General features: G+C 39.9%; 1 protein-coding gene across 3 annotated transcripts in view; it reads right to left on the minus strand.

The window, feature by feature from the left end:
* Positions 1–19578, minus strand: part of cacna2d1a (calcium channel, voltage-dependent, alpha 2/delta subunit 1a) — an 82879-nt gene that overhangs the window by 32532 nt on the left and 30769 nt on the right. For all 3 annotated transcript variants that reach the window (XM_067490120.1, XM_067490119.1, XM_067490121.1), the window contains exons 4-6: positions 14628–14696; positions 10590–10625; positions 9851–9974 (exon numbers count right to left, since the gene is read on the minus strand). In XM_067490120.1, the coding sequence (XP_067346221.1) occupies positions 9851–9974; positions 10590–10625; positions 14628–14696 (229 nt within the window). The remainder of the gene's footprint in view (positions 1–9850; positions 9975–10589; positions 10626–14627; positions 14697–19578) is intronic.

A 19578-nucleotide genomic window follows, 5' to 3' on the forward strand; every position in this document is an offset into this window, starting at 1 on the left:
CACACACACACACACACACACACACGATTAAATGAGTCATAGCGGTACAAAAATCAATAAAAAAAAAATCACAAGCACAAAATGTTAAGGCTTTTCAAAAGCAATTTTCTTTGAAAAAGCAATTTGGAACAAGGAGAAAGTCATACACACGTAGATTTGGCAATATTAAGCTACTGACACTGACTGAGAGGATGTATCCACAGAGATTTTAAAACTGACTTCAATTTGTTTTTATGCCATATTTCCTTTTTTCCCCTGAAAACCTCAAAATGTAGAGTGGTGAAAACTGAGCAAAAGACCGTAGAAAAGACAAGAGAGGGAAAAACAGAGTGATTCAATTTGATATTTCTGGAATAAATCAAAATCATCATCTGGGCACTCAGGGGACAGAAATACAGTAAACGTTTTGTTTACCTGTTTGTCTGCACGAGCTCTTACTGGCTTAATGCTCCAACAATCTAGTTTGATCCAAAAAGGCAGTGCTCTGCATGGGAAAGTGGGCTCCATGTCGAACTGATGCTGTGCATGACTCATACTTGAATATGTGTGATTGTGTGTGTGTGTGTGTGTGTGTGTGTGTTTATGAGTGATTTGGTAAAAGAAACATGAACAAACAAATAAACATAAGGATGAGACAAGGCACATCCAGGACACAATGACACTGTTATTGGTGCCGGTCACGGGGTGCAGGACAAGCAGCTACTGTAAATAGAGATGTCTGATTAAAAAAGGAAAAGTGACGAGAGAAAAGCAGTTGTTGTCATACAGGTGTCTGTGGCTCACACCAGCCCTCTACATGGAAACCTAAGCAGAGAATGAGTTAGCAACAGCTAGCAGCAAAAATACTGTTGTGACATCAAACCTGACTCTGCGCTTAAAGTCATCTTTCCTTACAAAATGTTAAGGGAGTCTTCAATACACTGGTTTCACTTTCAAGTGCCCTTTACACAAAGAGCTCTACTGAGAAATAATAAAACACAGTACTTTAACCTTTAAAGTAAGTGTCTTACTGTTCTTACTGGAAGTGGGAAAGCTCATATCAGCTTGTCAATTCAAAAATAAAAATTCCAAAAATAGTTCAAAATGTACATAATGAAATCATTAAAAATATATATCTATATTCTTTCAAAAATGTGACTATATTTTATGTGCGTTAGCATTATGTTGTTTACCATCCTAATATGTAACCATGCTCGTATTAGCACTAAACACAAACTCTTATATAGGGGGATGAGAAGTGATTACTTTATTTTACTTTATTACTTTGCATTACAAAATACAGGACAAATGAATAACTACCATTTCAGTCTGAACCAAAGTGCTGCATCGAAAAAGAAGGTTGACATCACCTTCGGCAGAATAACATTACTGATTATGATTTAAACACAGCTCACACATTACACAGTACAGTATCTACTTTGTATCTCTTTACATAAACCATGACGAAAACTTCAAATCAATGCTTGAAGCCTATTAAGGCTATATTGTTGATATAAGGTTGGACTGAATACAATATATTACTGTGCAACAACCCAAAAATCTTAATATATCCTCTATAAGGCACTGATTATTATAAGACTGTATTAGACTCTGGGCTACATAATAGACAAGGTGTACATGTTGAGTGTACACTAGCTTCTTCACTGTAGGTAAAGACGAATAAAATAACTTTTACATTCTATCAAACCCAAAAAGTCTGCCATCGTTTCATAAAAACTTTTGATTTCACAACAATGTACCACATTAAAAGATGTTTACTATCGATCCAATCATGCGTCGGCTCTCTAAGGGTTAACTCACACAGTGCCAATCAATTTCTGAGGACACAGCAAATTTATTCCTAGTCTGTTTGGATGAAGGTGCTACCAAGAAAAACAGTGCACTCTTTTTACAACAAGCAATGTCCAGGCAGAAACACCTAGAAACATGTTGCTTTTTATGTCTGACCCTGTGACTTCCCCCCCTACACCTCCCCCCACTGGTTCATTTTCTCTGCTCACTGTCCTGTAGCTGTAATGCTCCCTTCGGCTCCTCATCCTCTGTCCTCCTCACTACTTCCTCCTTTACCAAGGCTCTCTTTTCACGCTTTGTAGAAAAAAAAGAGAGTTTAGGCCAGGCCCTAAATGGCTCCCTGTGGTATCGTAGAGCCAAGCGTGTCCCAATGATAAGTAGGGACAATTTGTTCAGGCCTGATCTCTCACCTCCCTTAGGATGCTCCTTAATGGATTAGACCTGCTGGTTTCTGTGACATCAGTAACACAAAGTCAGAGGGTAACAAGACCTCATACAGGAAGCTTCGCTATTTTTCTCCCCATACAGCTGATACTGGTCATTGAACTAGCAAGGAATGAACTCATTAAGTATTTGACTTGCCCAGCAGCTGCCACTGCAGGAAGTTAATGTAGTGATGAACCCATTAGGTTATTTGTGTTTGAGTGGACATGATAAAAAGAAGTAGAGAGACACAAAATAAATTACTAGGACAACGTATGCATCTTTGCTTATTGTGTGTTGTTATGTGTTTCCTTTGTTTAAATTGAGAAACCCATTACAGTCGTCACTGGATTTTGGTTCCATGCCACACAACGCATGCACCCAAATGGGCAGGCCCAGCACCACTGATGAGCTTTTAGCAATAATATCAAATATGGAACAAGACAGAATCCTCTGATCTCAGCCAATTACTAGAAAAAATCAAAGTTTCAGTGTAAACAGATCCATCTTTTGAGGAATGTGTCTGTTCCTGGCTCGAGGTCACTACGATGAGAGGAACAAATGAGAATCACCGTAGCAACACATGCTCTGGTCAGGCCTATTTGTCAGATGTAGCATCATGTCCTGAGGGACTCCAGAGGACATGTGTTTCAAAGCTTAAAGCAACAAACAAAGATATTATCGAAATGTCTCAAAATAATTTGTTGTTAAGGGGTTGAAAAAACATGAATTAATAAATAAATAACAAAGCAATGTCCATGGATTTTTGAACGATCTACCGTTTCATAAATATAATTTTTCTAGTACGAGATGCTGCTAGAGAAGGGATACTTAATGAGTGAACTAAGGAAAAAAGAGATGGACTGGCAATGGTTTTGCCTGGACGGGTAATTTGACATACACAACATACTTATGTATGTAATACAGATAATTGGTTCCACTTGCTTTTTTCCCCCCCGATTTGGACTTGCAAATCTGTACTTGTTCCACATCTCTGCAAGACTGTGGTTGGACTCATGCAGTTTGAATTGGTCTGTGCATGCCACCCTTTGAGTTACTGTAATTGTTGCTGCATCATTTAAAAATGCAGACTCATTGTTTGAGATCACAATGAATACAGAATGAATGCCCTGCCAACAACCATGGCAGCCCCATAAATCAAAGAATTCAAATATCACATGGTTAACAAGAGAAGACTTGAGATTAAAAAAATGAATGATTCATGGCTTGACAAGACATGGGAGCTGAATATGGAAGAGAAGATTCTAAATATTCCCCGAGAGGCATGTAGATGCTTTCAAAAACAAATCAAACAGGATTCTGGCAGTGACTGATGAGGGTGACAGCAGCGGGAGGAGGGAAAGCTGCACACTGTCATGCCGAGCAATGCCCTGTGGTGCTCCCTGTCATTAGGTAGCTGGTGCCCAAAACCACCTGTGGATTTGAAGCTAATTACATAGTGGGGGCCGAAGTTTTGAGAACACAGTAATCATAGTGTCAGAAGGGGCCCTCTACTCAATGAGGCTTACTACTCACCTCTGACTGTGACGTGAACATGAACTTTAGCTGCCAACACTTCTCAAAAGGATCAGTGTGACAGAGAACTGATGTCAACATATAATGTAGCTAAAATAATTCATTTGTCTCAACAGTCAAATAGGAATAGAAGTCAAATGGCCTGAATGTCCCTTCAGGGGGGCCATACCTGGTGGGGTGGGATTCAAACCCATGGCCTTCTGCATCCCGACCAGGGCCCCTCAAATAGGAATAGAAGTGATTGTACAATACAAATGGTATTTATGGTATTTTAGGCCAACGTGAGTGGCATATGAGGCTCGTGTTATGACCTAATATTTACTGTGAAGGCCCAAGAACACACACCACCGCTCCATTTTCCCTGCATCAACTCTTGTCAGCTCTCCAGAAAAACAGCAATTTAATCACATTTACACAGAGTTACTGTCCGAATTTTCTGAATGCCAGCATATCACACGCTGCTGACCAGAGGCGGACTGACTGTCTGTCCTGGAAAAATCCAGAAAGGCGCAAGTCCAGACAGCCAGTGAACCGTTCTCCATTCGCCCATAGTCTGTAGAGTTGGCCTCAGAGCTATCAATTCTGATGCTATCAACGCTAGATGGTGCCTGTAACACTAGGCTACCACATTGTTGTGTATCCGAAACAAAGTCCAGGGCTGTTTTTTAGTCTGACTTTGGCTGAGTGACAGTGAAGGATTTTTAAGCCTCACAATAAATACAAGGTCCCTTCTAATAGTTAACATTTTTGATAAAAAAAGTATATGAGAGCGCAGAAATGTTTTTCATTTTAGATAGAAAAGGTGAAATAAGATTATACCACAAAAAGGTTTAACATCTTGGCAAAGCATTCAAGTGGTCATGAAGGCACAGTTTGCAGGTGTAATGACATTGAGAAGTGAAAAACAAGGAATGAAGGAAGAGAAAATGGAGATGAAGATATCTCAGAGTTTGGCAGCCATTGTAAATGGAATAGGACATGTATCAAGTGGCACAAGAGTACAAAAAGAAAGAAAGAAAAAATCAATTTGTACACTGGGAGCTTCGCCATAGGGACCAAGACTACAACACACTCGCACACAGTGTCAAAGTATCTCGGCATGTCACAGTGTGTGCATGTCTCGAGCTGACAGGTGCCACACAGCGTTGATGCAAACAGGCGTCAGATGAGCCTCGTATCCCTCTGCCAAGGCCGTGACGCTCTCCACTGATCTCCTCTCATCGCATCCACGCCAGTGTGCTTAATGAGTGTAAAGTAACTCATACACAGCCATAGGATTATACAGTATAGTAGGTGCATGCAAACTGACAAACACATTCACACACATAAACACACACATATACACAGACTCTCACAGCCAGAGTTTTTTTTCTCTCTCACTCTCAAACACATTGACACACAGAGATAAAATCTGATTCATCTCTAGTGCGCGCACATACACACACGCATACAATAATAAATCCCAGTCTGACCACCCACACTGGATCAGTGGGGAGAATAGATTCCAATCAGCAGGACTAATGTGGGGGAGAAAGACAGTAGCACATTCTGTTGTACATTTGTCTTCACACATCTCGCTATTAATAAGTTTAACAAAGCGGAGTGATGGGTTGGGGGGCAGGATAGAGTTATAGAGACTCGGTTGAAGATGTAGGGCTGTGAAGGAAAGGACGGAAAGGAAGGGAGGGAAGGTACATTTTTTAAAAAAACAGGGCAAACATCACAAAAATAGTAAAGAAAAACAGAGAAGTAAAATAAAAATTAAAACTAAGCGGGAAGAATGGAAAAGAAAGGAGAAAGGTGTAGGGGTTGTGGAGAAAGTGTAACGCAATTAAAGAAAAAGGGGTGGATGACACGTCTCTCCTTCAGCATCAGTAAAAGCCAGAAGGACGCCAGCCTTGTCTAGACAACGTCCCCTAATCAAGTTACTAGCCATTCCTCCATGCAACAAGATAAAACGCTAGTGTGTGGGTGTGTCTCCTCCCACACGCACGCACACACACGCGTATACATGTTGCCATGGCAACGCTGACAGTGCTGGCCAGCCAAAGTGGCATCAATGTGGCAGCTTGTCCTTGGACATGGAGAGAAAGAGAAAAAGACAGGAAAAGCCATTGGACAAACTCTTGCCCAGTCTCCTAACTACTGTTCCACCCAAACCCCACCCATCACCACCTGCCTAAGAGCTGGATAAGATCACTGGGATATTAAACCTACAGTACAGTTAAACATACACACATTATGACCCCCTGCACAATTTAATGCAGTCCAATAAAGTGGCTCTGTCATGAATTCTACTTTTACAAGGTTATAATTTCTTAGTTTTTAGGCTCAATCTGTCAGAAAGGTGATAATTCTATGTGGGACAGTGGAGTCATAGTAGCGTGCATTATAAGAAGAGGTGGCTCTAATGTTTGGGCCACCCTATTTAAAATAAATGAGTTATAATCTTATGCCTGATGGGTGTATCAACAGTAAACCCAAAGTCAGCATGCACTCAGCCAAGCATAAACACTCTACACCGCCACAGCTCAAACATACTGTATGTCTACCAGCAACCAGAAGCAGTGCAGGCTGAGCTGCTGTGTCTTCATATTCATCACCTCACTTAGTGTGGTGTTCCATGGTTCCTGGCAATGAAATGAATTTAAAATCTGCCAAAAACAAGGACCCAAAAGTGATTTTAAAGAAGCAAAAGTTTTCAATGTGATAAATCCATGTAGACGTGAACGCTTGACATTAATTACTGAACACTCCACATTTACATCTAATTTTTTAAAACATCCAGTTGAGATGCAGGGCTCGGCATTATGTGAAAAGACAGAAGCCATATATAGTTACAGAAAGAGAGCAAAAGCCAGAATGATGAATCATACTAAAACAACCCCCCCACCCCCACACACCCCCCACCCCCCAATCCTTTTACCATTATAACTGCTGCTTGTAAAAATAACTGACTGCATTTGGCTATTTGGCAATGACAAATATGTCGGCACAGTCAGAGGCCTCAGAGGCCTGTCACGCTGCACATTATTAGTCCAACTTATATGGAGGGACTCGCAGCATAAGGGCACATAAGTCATGTAACTGAGTCCACTGCATTTAGCAGACGCACTGTGACAATCGTCACTAAAATTGACATTAAACTCTCGCTCAATGCCAGTGAAGCCATTAGCTCTTACTTTAGTGTATAGGAGATCATTTAACTGTTTTGATGCCTGTGTACACTTAAGTGAATGAGTAATATGTGGATTTTTTTTAAAGAGACATTACTGTGACATTAAACTTTTTCAGCAATCCATTTTCTAATTATACATTTCTTATGTCAGCTCCAATGGAATATAAATTCTTCTGTCCTATTACAAGCTTCCCATCATGCTGCCTTCATTTTCTGAAGCCTGTACGTGTCCTCTTAACCCTTTCCACCAAACTAAGCCTGCATCTGCAAGGAAGGACATGACCTGCACTAAATATTTCTGCATATAAGTATGCATTGAGACATGTCTGTATCTCTGTCTTTGCATGTGTCACACTGTCCTTACATTGTACTCATCAGTGTCCTAGAGTGAGGCTAATAACCCAGAGGTTTTGTGTGTGTGTGTGTGTGTGTGTGTGTGTGTGTGTGTGTGTGTGTGTGTGTGTGTCCTCCTGTTGATGTATATATCCATCCATCTTTAGGTCGTCTACGAAAACAAGACTTGTTAAGAGCAAAATTATACTGTACATATAGTATATTGTGAACAAAACAATCGGTATATTACTCCACAAAGAATAAGCAACAACATATTCAATTTACATTAGTGTAATTGTGGGTTCAAAGTCACAGGAAAAAACCAAGATACTCATGTAAATGTAATCATAATTTTACAGTAATTACCATTTTTTTTCAATTAACACTGTTGGATCATAAAGGAAATAAGTCCAATTATGTTGCTCTTGAAGTCACCCATACAGTACTCTTTATTATTCAATGCAATTACTGAAAACCAAATCTCATTTGACTGGTGGCCTATCCATTGTGCTTTCCTGCTTTATGTCCAATATACTATATGCTGGGACAGGCTCCAGGAGGGAGGGAAAGACAATTATCCCTGTGATGTTGTACCTCTGTATGTGATTAACTGAACATCAGCTCATTGTGAAAGAAGCGTAATTACACTGTACCTCATAGTGGCAGCAGGCACAGTAATGGAGGTGGAGGAAAGTACGAATAGAGAAAAGTTTTAATAGAAAGTACATTTAAAAATGCGTTCATCCTCAATGTTTGTCAGTATGAAAGGTTGAGGCAACATCAAAGTTATTACAGTTCCAGCCACTGATTGGCGAGTTATGTCATAGTTGCCATGGCAGGTCACCTATTACCTGTTTACATTCTTATTATCAGGAAGATGTGTGGGAAAATGACAGCATCTCAATGCAACCCCAATTCAAATAAGTTGGGAAGATGTGTAAAATGGAAATAAAAACAATGCAATGATTTGCAAATCTCATCAACCCAAATTTTTTCCCCAATAAAACATAAACAGGATATCAGAACAGGTATTTTACCATTTCATGGAAAATATTGAATATTGGAGCATCCCCTGTTCTTTTAACATCTGTCTGTAAACGTCTGGGAAGTGAGGAGACCAGTTGCTGGAGTTTAGGAGAGGAATGTTGTCCCATTCTTGTCTGATGCAGGATTCTAGCTGCTCAACAGTCCTGGGCCTTTGTTGTTATGATGCGCCAAATGATTTTTATTGGTGAAAGGTCTGTACTGCAGGCAGGCAATTTCAGCATCCGGACTCTTCTCTTGCAAAGCCATGCTTTGCTGAGGGATGCACCATGTAGTTTAGCATTGTCTTGCTGAAATATGCAAGGCCTCCCTGAAATAGACGTCTGGATAGGAGCATATGTCTCTCTAAAACCTCTATGTATTTTTGTAAGCTGCCAACACCACAGGCACTAATGTACCCCCATACTATCAGAGATCCAGCCTTAACTGTTGGCTGATAACAATCTGGATGGTCTCTAACCTCTTTAGTCTGCAGCCTTGTTCCTTGCACAAAGAGATTCCTCCTGATTCTCTGAAACTTTTCTTTTGATGATATTATATATTGTAGATGGTGGGAACTTTACGCTTTTATGTTGTTCCACAATTTTTAGATGTGATTTGTCGCAGATTAGGTCCTACACCCATCTTTACATTCGATATGCTCTGCCTCCCTGAAATGCTCTTTTTATACACAGTCAGTTACTGACCTGTTGCCAATGAACCTAATTATTTGTCTCCTCCATTTTTTTGTGCCTTAACTGAATGACACTGCAGACCTTAATTTCTCATGATAATGACGTACTGAGCCTGCTGGCATCTGGAGCTCTTACTGCCCTTTTCCTATGGTGCTGATAACAAGCAATAACGATCACTGAATAGCAAGATAACCTGAAGCAGGTTTCCAATTCATCCTGTTGGGAACATATGTACACAATGTTTGGCTCCCCAGTCCATTGTTGCTCAGGCACCAAAATAAAAGCACAAATGTTGATCTCATAGTGTTGCTGGAGAGATGGAAATTCATCTAACAGCTGTTGAGATATTTCCGTCTAGACCAGCGATTGACTGACAGACCAAATGTCCAAAATTGCCATTCTTAGAGACACACAGCTTGGTAAAAATTCTAAATAAAAAAATAGTTTTAGTAAGCACACAAAACTAATTGAGAGCACAGCCATACAACTACAAGGTCCGTACGAAAAGACTTATCACTGGCAGAGACTTTGACATTCTGTACAACTGTCCCATAAGGTCAGACACATTAGCCATGAATGGGAGGGAAAGGAGCAGCTGGTGACCAGGGTAAAAACGGGGCTGAAGTATGTTAGCTAGCTGGTATCTTGACTATAAATAGCCTAGACTGGCATAGCCTTGGTGTGGAACTGCCTACACTGCAGACAGTGCCGAAGGCTGCATTCCACATTATTGGGATGTACTGTAGCTACTGGACATGTAACAGGGATACAGTGAGACAGGGACAGGGTTGCGATGTCTTACTATTCATAATGTATATGAATGAGCTCATGCACTCTGCTATAATGCATGCATATGTGTGGTGTGACTTACAGCCTTCGTATATATCCGTAGGTATATGGACAGCCGTAGTGTTGTAGGATACAGGTCTTTTGAAATCAGGGTCTATTTGGAAATCATCTGGAACATATCGGTTCTTCTTCTGTGTCTGATTAACCTGGACAAAGAGAAAAAAAAAAAAGTTTTGGGTGTTGAAACCACTGAATAGTTTCTTTGCTTTAGAGGGATCTGCGCATGTGTGTCCATTTTGACTACTCACTGAAATGTCACTAGAGACATAAAGACTGAGAAACTGAATCTAAATTTTAGGATGTGAAACATAAACCCAGGCACCCATGGAGAAGGAGAAAAAAGAGAGAGGGCCTGTCAGTCAAATACAGAGTGACATTATTGTGCTGTGGGTGTCTGGCTTTTTCCCACTGGGACAGTAAGGAGGAATTAGATGCTGATCTCTGTTTATCAGAGCAGACAGATGATGTCTGGGGCCAGGGGATGAATTCAATTTCTCACGCATGTGTTTTTGAGTAAGGGGCCCAAAACCTAATGCATAAAAAAGACCACTACTCATAGCAGGGATGTCAGAGCAATAATTCTCATCTCTGCACCACACGCACATATTCTCAGCGTCAGTAACTTGTTACTCCAGGGAGCTAAAACTAAAATATATAGGAAGAAGATTCTTCTGGGCTATCAGTAAAATCTATAAGGCAATAGGGTTGTCATAGTAACGATAACACAGAATATCAGAATGGTGGAATTAAGTTGTACTTACGTCTTCTTTGGCATTGTAGTAAACAACTTGGCCTTCCTGCAAAGAGAGTGTCAGAGAAACAGGATAAGAAACAGGATACAATTACTCACAAAAAAAAGAGAAAATACCCATGAAGAGCATCTTAATGCCAGACTAAAGAACAGTGTTTTGCTGCCCTCTCTGGTTAAAATTGAGAAGCGTGTTATTGTTTTAAACAAATGCCTCCGTGAGCATTAGATGAGGTGGTATGCTTTGTTGCACCATAACCACCAAACAGTGATGTCACTACGTGTATGGGTGCAGCAATTGTTGGTTATTTGGCCCTTTAAAGCCACTACTGAATGTATAAATCCTCAAATGGGTGCAGAAATGTGTCAACACTGATCAGGGATCAAATTCTACTACAATTTCAAGTATTTACATAGGAAATAAATGATGACCGAAGACTAAAATTGGAAAGTCCAACTAGTGCATATGGAGAAATGTTAATTATATCCAATATCAAAATTTGGATGGACACTGCATACTAGCAGAAAGATCCAAGAGTGTATTTGGTTTAACTGTGGAGAATATGCTAAAAAATCTAAAATCCAATGTGATGTGCAAAGTTATTACTTTGTGTGTAGGTGGCAGAAGGTGATGGCATGTTTTGGAGACTCTGAAATGCGAAGGAAGTTTGCTATAGTTCATTAAGGTCACACAGTTTATCATCTGGCACTAACCAGTAAAAGTGTGAACAGATGGACAATCAGGCTTAAAAAATATGTACTGTACAATCATGATTTTTGAAGTTTTTCAAAGCTACTGCAACCATGGATTTAATATGAATCTTGCTGTGTGTCCTAGCTGTGCAGTGGTCTGTGTTTGACACTGAGAATCAATGAAGTAAGTGGTGTTACTTTGCTCTCACACTGCTGGGTGTCCTGTCAGTACACAGGCTAACAGGGCGCTAACAAGCTAGCCTAGTTGCTGACACAATGATGCCCTGGAGCTCCAGAGCTGGTTCACTGACTCCTACCACCTGCCTATGGTACCACCTCTGGTGCTGCAAGCCAACACAGCAGCAACTCCTCCCGCCGATGCTACTGTTACTCCAGCTTCGACACTTTGCAATTGGCACGTAAAAAGTAACACAACCTGTGTGAAGTGTGCATGTCTCGCTGTTTTAATCATTGTTGAATTACGTGCGTAAGCTCAATGTTGACAGAGTCGAAGATAAAACAGGTCATGTTACTGTAGACGATGTGCACCTTAAGACGTGACGATGACACAGAGCTTGCACCATCACACGCTTTAGGACAGGCTACAGTGTGGGAGAACACTTAATATGTGACAGATAGAAAACAAGGATGAAGTAAGGAGAAGGGCTGAGAAATAAAAACATGATTTATGCTATTATTTATGTGTCATCCCAAATCAGTGTCTGTGGTATCTGTATCTATAGCTCATATTTAAGAAAAATGCTTTTTTTTCCTCTCAATGTGTTTCCGATCTCTGTCAGGTGTAACTGCAGCTCATGTCCACATTTGTAACAACCTCATGACTCAACCACTATGCCATCCACTCACCAAAAATTTCAACAGCTCCCACCATTTATGGTGTGCGTCCTTTGCATTTGCAGGAGCTGCATCTCTATCAATAGAGTCAAAAAAAACGTGACCCTTTTCCTCCCCTCAAACAAAATCCAAAAGAAAACCAAGCTAATATTACATTTAAAGGATTGCAATGCTTATTTTCGGCAATGTCACATCTAAACCCACACATGTATAAAATAAGATAAAATAAGAAAACAACTTGAAAACGGACAAGAAGAACTTTAAATAGATACAGGTACCTGCAACCTACATATGACAGGTGGAACAATCGAATACTGTAAGTGTCTGTTCAGCAGCAAGGTGCAGCTTTATTATAAATAGGATTTCAGTCATTACAAACTTATTCTGTTGCAGCTTTTGAGGGTTTAAGTCACCAGGGAGAGGTCCCCAGCAGTACCAGCCCAATTATCAAACGTGACAGAGAACAGACATGTGCTCATAAACATACACACATCATTCACACTGGCTGGTCTGGGTGTGGTGCTTCTAATGCTCGCAACATGAGCACTTCATAGATTGATGCTAATGCCAATTTGGAAATCGCAGATATATTGGCTAGATAATGAAAACTTTATCAAACATATCAACATGATTTACAACCCCAATTCCAAAAAAGTTGGCAAGATGTGTAAAATGAAAATAAAAAAACAGAAGACAATGATTTCCAAATCTCATCCTATCAGTTCATCGCAGATTGGTGACCCTCTGCCCAAATGCTCCTTTTATACCCAGTAATGTTACTGACCTGTTGCAAATTAACCTAATCAGTTGTCAAATGTTCCTCCATTTGTTTCTGATATGCGGCAATTACTTTTCCAGTCTTTTGTTGCCCCTCTTCAAACTTTTGTGAGATGTGTTTCTGTCATCAAATGTTGTTTATGTTCTATTGTGAATAACATATGGGTTGATGAGATTTGCAAATCATTGCATTTTACTGCTATTTATGTTTTACATATCAGCCCAACGTCTTTGGAGCTGGGGTTGTATGATCTGTCATTTTCAATGGCCTCTTGAGACAGTTCTTGTTTTTAGTTTCACAGGATAAAAAATATAATAATGCACAGAGGATGTCAAAATCCTGTGCTATTTGTTAGATATAACTGGAATATATGGTACAGCAATAACTACACCCATCTGTTTGTAGAAAAATTACTTGTGCATGTTCTGTGTGTAGTGAAGGTATCCACAGTCTTAAGCCAGATTTTGAAAAGTAACTGTCAAATACTGGGATTTCACCTATTAAAAACAACTTATTTATCACCCATATCTATTTTAAAATGCAGAGCTACTTGATTTGGATGCTGCTTTGATAAAAAAAAACAAAAAAAAACCTACTTTGTCAAAAATATTCAAACTCCTTTGCCAAATTGCGGCACACTAACACTGCTCTACTCACACTGTTAGTGGTTTTATCACCAAGTGTTAAAGTGCCATTGTGAAGGCTATAAATACACTGTAAGTAACTCTCATGTGAATCGGTCAGTTTGAAATGATGGCGACACTGGTGTGAAACACTCCCTACGGACATAACACACTTTTTTACGATGTTAGAGACATGTTTAAAGGCTTCAGGTGCAGTATACATGAATTCCCATCACATTAACAACAATAATAACACAAAACTCAAAAAGCATTAGATTTGCTGGCCAAGAGTTCCAGGCCAAAGGAATAGCATATGTGAGTATTAAAGCTGATAAATTAATCTATCCCTAAAGAGGGTATTTCCTTTATTGTTTTATGAGCACTACACAGCATGCAAGTTCCTGAAAAACCATCCATTGTTTCCATCCACCATCCATGTTTCGCAAATCCATTTTGAAAATAATAATTCAAAAAGCAAAGTAAAATTTCTTTGAAGTTCTTCCACAGCAGAATATACACACAGTTATGAGTTATCATTCGTTAAATGGCTGCCAAGAGTATGAAGCTTTTGTCATTGCAAAGCAAGGTTAGGACATTTACAATTTATTATGAAAAGGCTGGAGCTAAAAAACATAATCAAGGTGTAGTGTTATTCTCAATAGGACTGCAACTGGAGACGGTGGTAAAGTAATTAAGTGAGTAAAATCCTTGTGTGTTCATAGTATTTGCAGTACAATCTCTTCAAATGTACTTTAATACAGTGATTAATGAACAGTACCGGTAAGGGAGTGGCGTGTGTGTATATGTGTGTGTGTGTGTGTGTGTGTGTGTGTGTGTGTGTGTGTGTGTGTGTGTGTGTGTATGCATGCGGTCATTATGCCTGTTTTTTTCTGCCTACAGTAATATGTAAAAAATAATGAAATCCAATTTAAAGTTATTACAGCAAGACTGCGATTATAATAATCCAATGATTACAATGATATTAGATAATGAATAACCCCCCTTCCTTTTTTTTTTATGCAGTTTGCGGCATCACTTTATCTGCATGTGATGCAGCCAGTTCTAATGAACACATCAGGCTGGGCTCCGGCTGCTCACTCACCTCATTGTCATCTTTCGGCACATGCCACACATGGTCCACCTGAAGTTTTTCTGCTTCTGTTGCCAGTCTCTGAGGGAAAAAAGAGAGTAGAAACAGAAAGAAAAACAGTTTGTCAACTCATTTTTAATAATCTCATTATTATAGTCATTGTTTATAATATAAATCTGAAGCTACATCACTGTCAACATCACGAGAGCATTAGACAGTTTTTACATTTGCAACTCAGCTTAAACATGGATAAATAAACATCAGAGACACATGTGAAGTCATGACATTTACTGCAGCTGACACAGGAATAGTGTGTTCAAGGGAAAGTACCTAATTTCCTCTGAGCACCTGCAGGTATGAATGAACACTAGCTGTGACACCGTGTTGGGCTAAATTTAGACACAGCTAATCCATCTGTCCCCAGATCTGGTCCTAATGACTAGGTTAATGGGTTTATAATGGGCCCAGCTTTTAATCTGTACCTGGTCCAGAAACACACTGTACTATTAATTTCCCCGGGGAACTAAAAAACAGCTCTTCCTGCTTCCGGCACAAAGTGATCAAACCACACAGAGAAAGACAGGAGATCTGATGGGGGCAAAGTAGTACATTCATTTATAGAATGAGAAGAGAGGGGGGTTGAGACAATGAATTATTGAATATATTCTGCCGTGAATTTAAGCGACACAGTCTCGAGAAGGGGCAGTATGTCTGGTTTGTAGAGCTTGTGTGCAAAATCTGTCCTTAAACATGGCACCTGATGCGCTTTTACATTTCTATGGAATATTGGAATCTCTCATCTAAATGTGTACCAATCAACTAATACACATTTGTCCTAATACTGAGATAAAATATGAATAATTGATGTGACTAAATAATCCAAGAGATAATCGTCTGACAATTAAAAAACTTCACCAACATGTTATAGCCCATAAAATTTCCACAGCAATAAAGATAATGGTTCTAAGCCTTTTGCTCCTACACTGCTCCTTTTTGTCCACTGCATAATCAATAAGCAGTGACGCAACATTTTGATAATGAAGGCCCCCCCTTCCAGCAGATCAGGCTTCGTATCACTCGTAGTGCATGCTGGTCTGAAATACAGTTGCCCGGACAACCTCTCAGTTGTGTTTCATCAGTAAGAAAACTTTGCAGCAGCTGTCAGAGACAGTGGGACCTCTTTGGTCAGCAAAAGAGCAGAGGTGAAATGCTAGTTATGCTAGTGTCTGCGCAGTGTTACTGCATTTTGAACATACCAAGAAGAAAGTACCAAGAAGAAAGTACACAGTACAAAATGTCACTTGAGGGAAAATTATATTCAGGCTACATACAATATCTGCTATACATTCTCTCAGTTGGCCACCTGCCTTCTATTGCTGCATTAATGTCCATCCATCCACACAATATTGTGTCTACTTTTTTGTTTTTTGACGAACCTTGTTGTCGACAGTTAATACACATGCAACATCTTAGCAGATTTTGTTTCAAGTTGCCAGTGGCCACTGAGCTGCATCCTCCTAATGGGAATATACTGTTGGTTTCCAGTCAGATCTATATTAGTGCAAAGAACCACTGGGGTGTGTGTTTCAATCTAATAACAATATCTGATTCTGTGGTACAAACCCATCAGTGCTGATGTACTCTGGAAGCACTCCTATTCCAGCTCAAAGAATCCTCAAAAGGATAAAATATGATAAGAGGCCAAGATGTTTATGTGTGCAAACAAAAGCTCTTTACATTCAAACAGAGGATAATTCAGTTATTTCTAAATATGCACAGTTGATGCATTTGTGTCTGAGTGTGACCACTTAACTTTTCTGTTAATGTGCCTGTGTGCCTTTCTCTAAGTGGTCACTCTACAAACACATTAAAGGCAACATTATGCATAGTGATTGAAATAATCATTGTGTTATTCTGCTCAGTTGTTTAATTTCTTTGCAGGTAGAACATTATGAGGGACTTGCTGACCCAGTCTTTAACGTCTCTTAGTGAACAGATACAGATGTCAAAAGTAATTGCCAGCAGCTGCAAATGCACAAACACACACACACACACATACACACACACACACACACACACACACACACACACACAAAGAAAAAGGTATGAAAAGGTCAAATTTCAGGAGCTGTTCCATTATTTTTCCCATTTTCTTCTTTTGTGCCACTTCTACACTTTCACTGTATGGTCTCTGGTACTGGTAGAGCTATGGGTTTTCACAAGCGGAAGTGATACCAAAATCTACCAAAATTTTACCCAGGTGCCAGCTACCTGGACTAGATTTACTAATTGGCACCATCATTTTTTTCCCTTCACACTTCAAAAATTCAGTTGAAGACATTTGACCTACAATGTACTCGTCACTGAGTCCAGAGCTGTGAATGAGAGCTTGCTTAGTACACTACGTGGCGTTGCTTTCTCAAAGTAAAACCTGCTCACAAAGAACAGAGGAAATATAGGATCGCGGGGTTATTAGATATGACCTGCAGTCATCAGCGAGAGGTTGTTAATATGAAGAAGACTACAGAAACTTCCAGGAGAGATGCCAGCAAAAGTTACTGCTAAACACAGTGCAGGGCAATTCCCTGATGTCCTGCATTAAAGCAGAGATAAACTATTTTGCACTGCACACAACCATGTGGTGGAACACAAATAAAAGTCATCCATTGAAAAATACCTTTTTTTACTTCCAAAACAAACCTGAGAAATTAAGCCATTACAGACAATTTACCACTGATAGGCTGTTGTATTCAGATCTATTGTAAGGGCTAAAAGAATCAAGGTACTTAAGTCACAAAGTGATAGACATATGCTTGTTTGTTTGCATAGCGAAATCTTTGTGTGTGTGTGTGTGTGTGTGTGTGTGTGTGTGTGTGTGTGTGTGTGTGTGTATATACACAGTATAAGTATTGTCTTAGCACCCTGAGCATGCCAAACCATGTCTGATCTCAGAACCTAAGCAGGGGTGTGAATACCAGCTGCTGTATCCTGTCTCCTGTCTTCCTTGTCTCAGTGTGTCCAGTGTGCCTTTACTGCCTCTACTAACCTCCCAAGTGTTTTGTTTGGTGCTTCTTGTTGCTCTTCTTTTCTTCTTCTACCCCAACTGGTCAAGGGAGATGGACGCCCACCGTGAGCCTGGTTCTGTCAGAGGTTTCTTCCTTTAAAAGGGAGTTTTTTCTCTCCTCCGTTGCCTAAGCACTTGCTCATGATTGAGTTGTTGGATTTTCTCCATAAATCTGTATAGTGTTGAGTTTAATATGTAAAGTGCTTTGAGATTAATGTATTGTAAAATTGTGCTGTATGAATCAAGTTGAGTTGAATTGAATATTACTGGCACAAAGTCAGTGAGTTTTACTCTATCTGGAAGAAGTTGAATTTTAACAAAAAAAAATAGTAATCACTATTTGCTACAGGATGATATTGGAGAGTAAGCCAGGCCTTTCAGGTATTTGCGATGTTGCAATTGCAGCAAATTATTTAACCAATGCCCATGACTTCTATGTGAGTCTGCAGGTTAAAACACGATAAAGATATTGCAAAGTGCATCAGAAATTCATGTTGCAAAGTTACAACATTTACAAAAAGTTCAGAGAAATCCTGATGAGACTGGCAAGCTATTGAGTTATCAGTGCCAGCTTTCAAAAAACTATAATGGAGGAGGGGTTGTCTAATTTAAATCATGTGTAAGTGCAATAGGGCTGAGATGAGAAATTAAATCGATTAATGTAATAAACTTTCACGTATTCACTTATTGATGCACATAAATGCAGAGTACACAACCCTCCCTCTGGATGCTTTATGTGTGTGATCTAAGAACACTGCATTACTGATTTAAAATACTGCTCTGCAGCTTTTTGTAAATGACACACAAACATGTACTGTGTACATACTGTACACGCTTGCTTTTCTGACACACATTCCTGGCAGTCTGATTAGAGCATGTAGTCCTGCCAGGACAGATTGCCCGCACACACACACACACACACACACACACGCACACACGCACACCTGCCATCTCACTGATGTGTGGGGAGGCACGGGTGAGCAGAGGAAACATGAGCATCTGCTGTTGTGACTGGCAGCACTTTAGTCAGATCTATCCTGCTCAGCCCGCAGGGGAGCCAGGAGGAGAGTGGTGAGGAAAAAGGAACGGGGAAAAAGAGAGAGAGATACATTTCCACTCATAAACACACACACAGTGTTGACATGTTAAACATCGCCTTCTACTCTGGTCTTGACTTGTTAGAGCCTTTGACTAGTTTTGCTATCCACTTCTGCAGACTGGTGACAGCTCATGTCTCCTGCAGCAAACTCTTCCAGCTTCCAGCCATACACACTGTGATTGTGTCCCAGCTGGCTGCAAACAACTTCCAATTACAGCTATACACAGCTGCAATGCTGACATCATGGTTTTTGCATATGCACAAACACCTCACCTACGTATACCCACTTAAAGAGTTACTTTACTTTTTAACAAAATGTGACAATTTACGCAACCTCAGTCTGGCTTTTTACATCTCTCTGAGAACAATAATTAGCTGGATGGTGCTTCCTTTAGCTCCCACTAGATATGATAAAACCGAGACAGTGTTTTGGCAACAATAATTTGAAGAGTGGATTTTTTTGTCAGTAATCATTTTAAACTCCAATTTGTTTCAGTGTCACTGCTCATCAAACCAAGATGTTGTTGATGTATCAAGCTGCCAAAAGGAAAAAAGTCAGAGAAAGCCAGCAAAACAATGTCAACTATTATTTATGCACCACACAAAAACTTGAAATGTTTTCCTTTGTACAGCTGCTGCTGTCGCTGCCTGAACCAGACTGGATGTGACAAAAAGACAGACACAGCAGTGATGAGGGAGACACATTAAATGTTCGCATTATGTCTGTGTGCATATACTGTAAGTCTGATACTGTAGGAAAACTGAGACGCCAAATCTGGAACAGTGGAGGACAAAGAGAT

This window comes from Channa argus, chromosome 21 (assembly GCF_033026475.1).
Source record: "Channa argus isolate prfri chromosome 21, Channa argus male v1.0, whole genome shotgun sequence".
Lineage (NCBI taxonomy): Eukaryota > Metazoa > Chordata > Actinopteri > Anabantiformes > Channidae > Channa > Channa argus.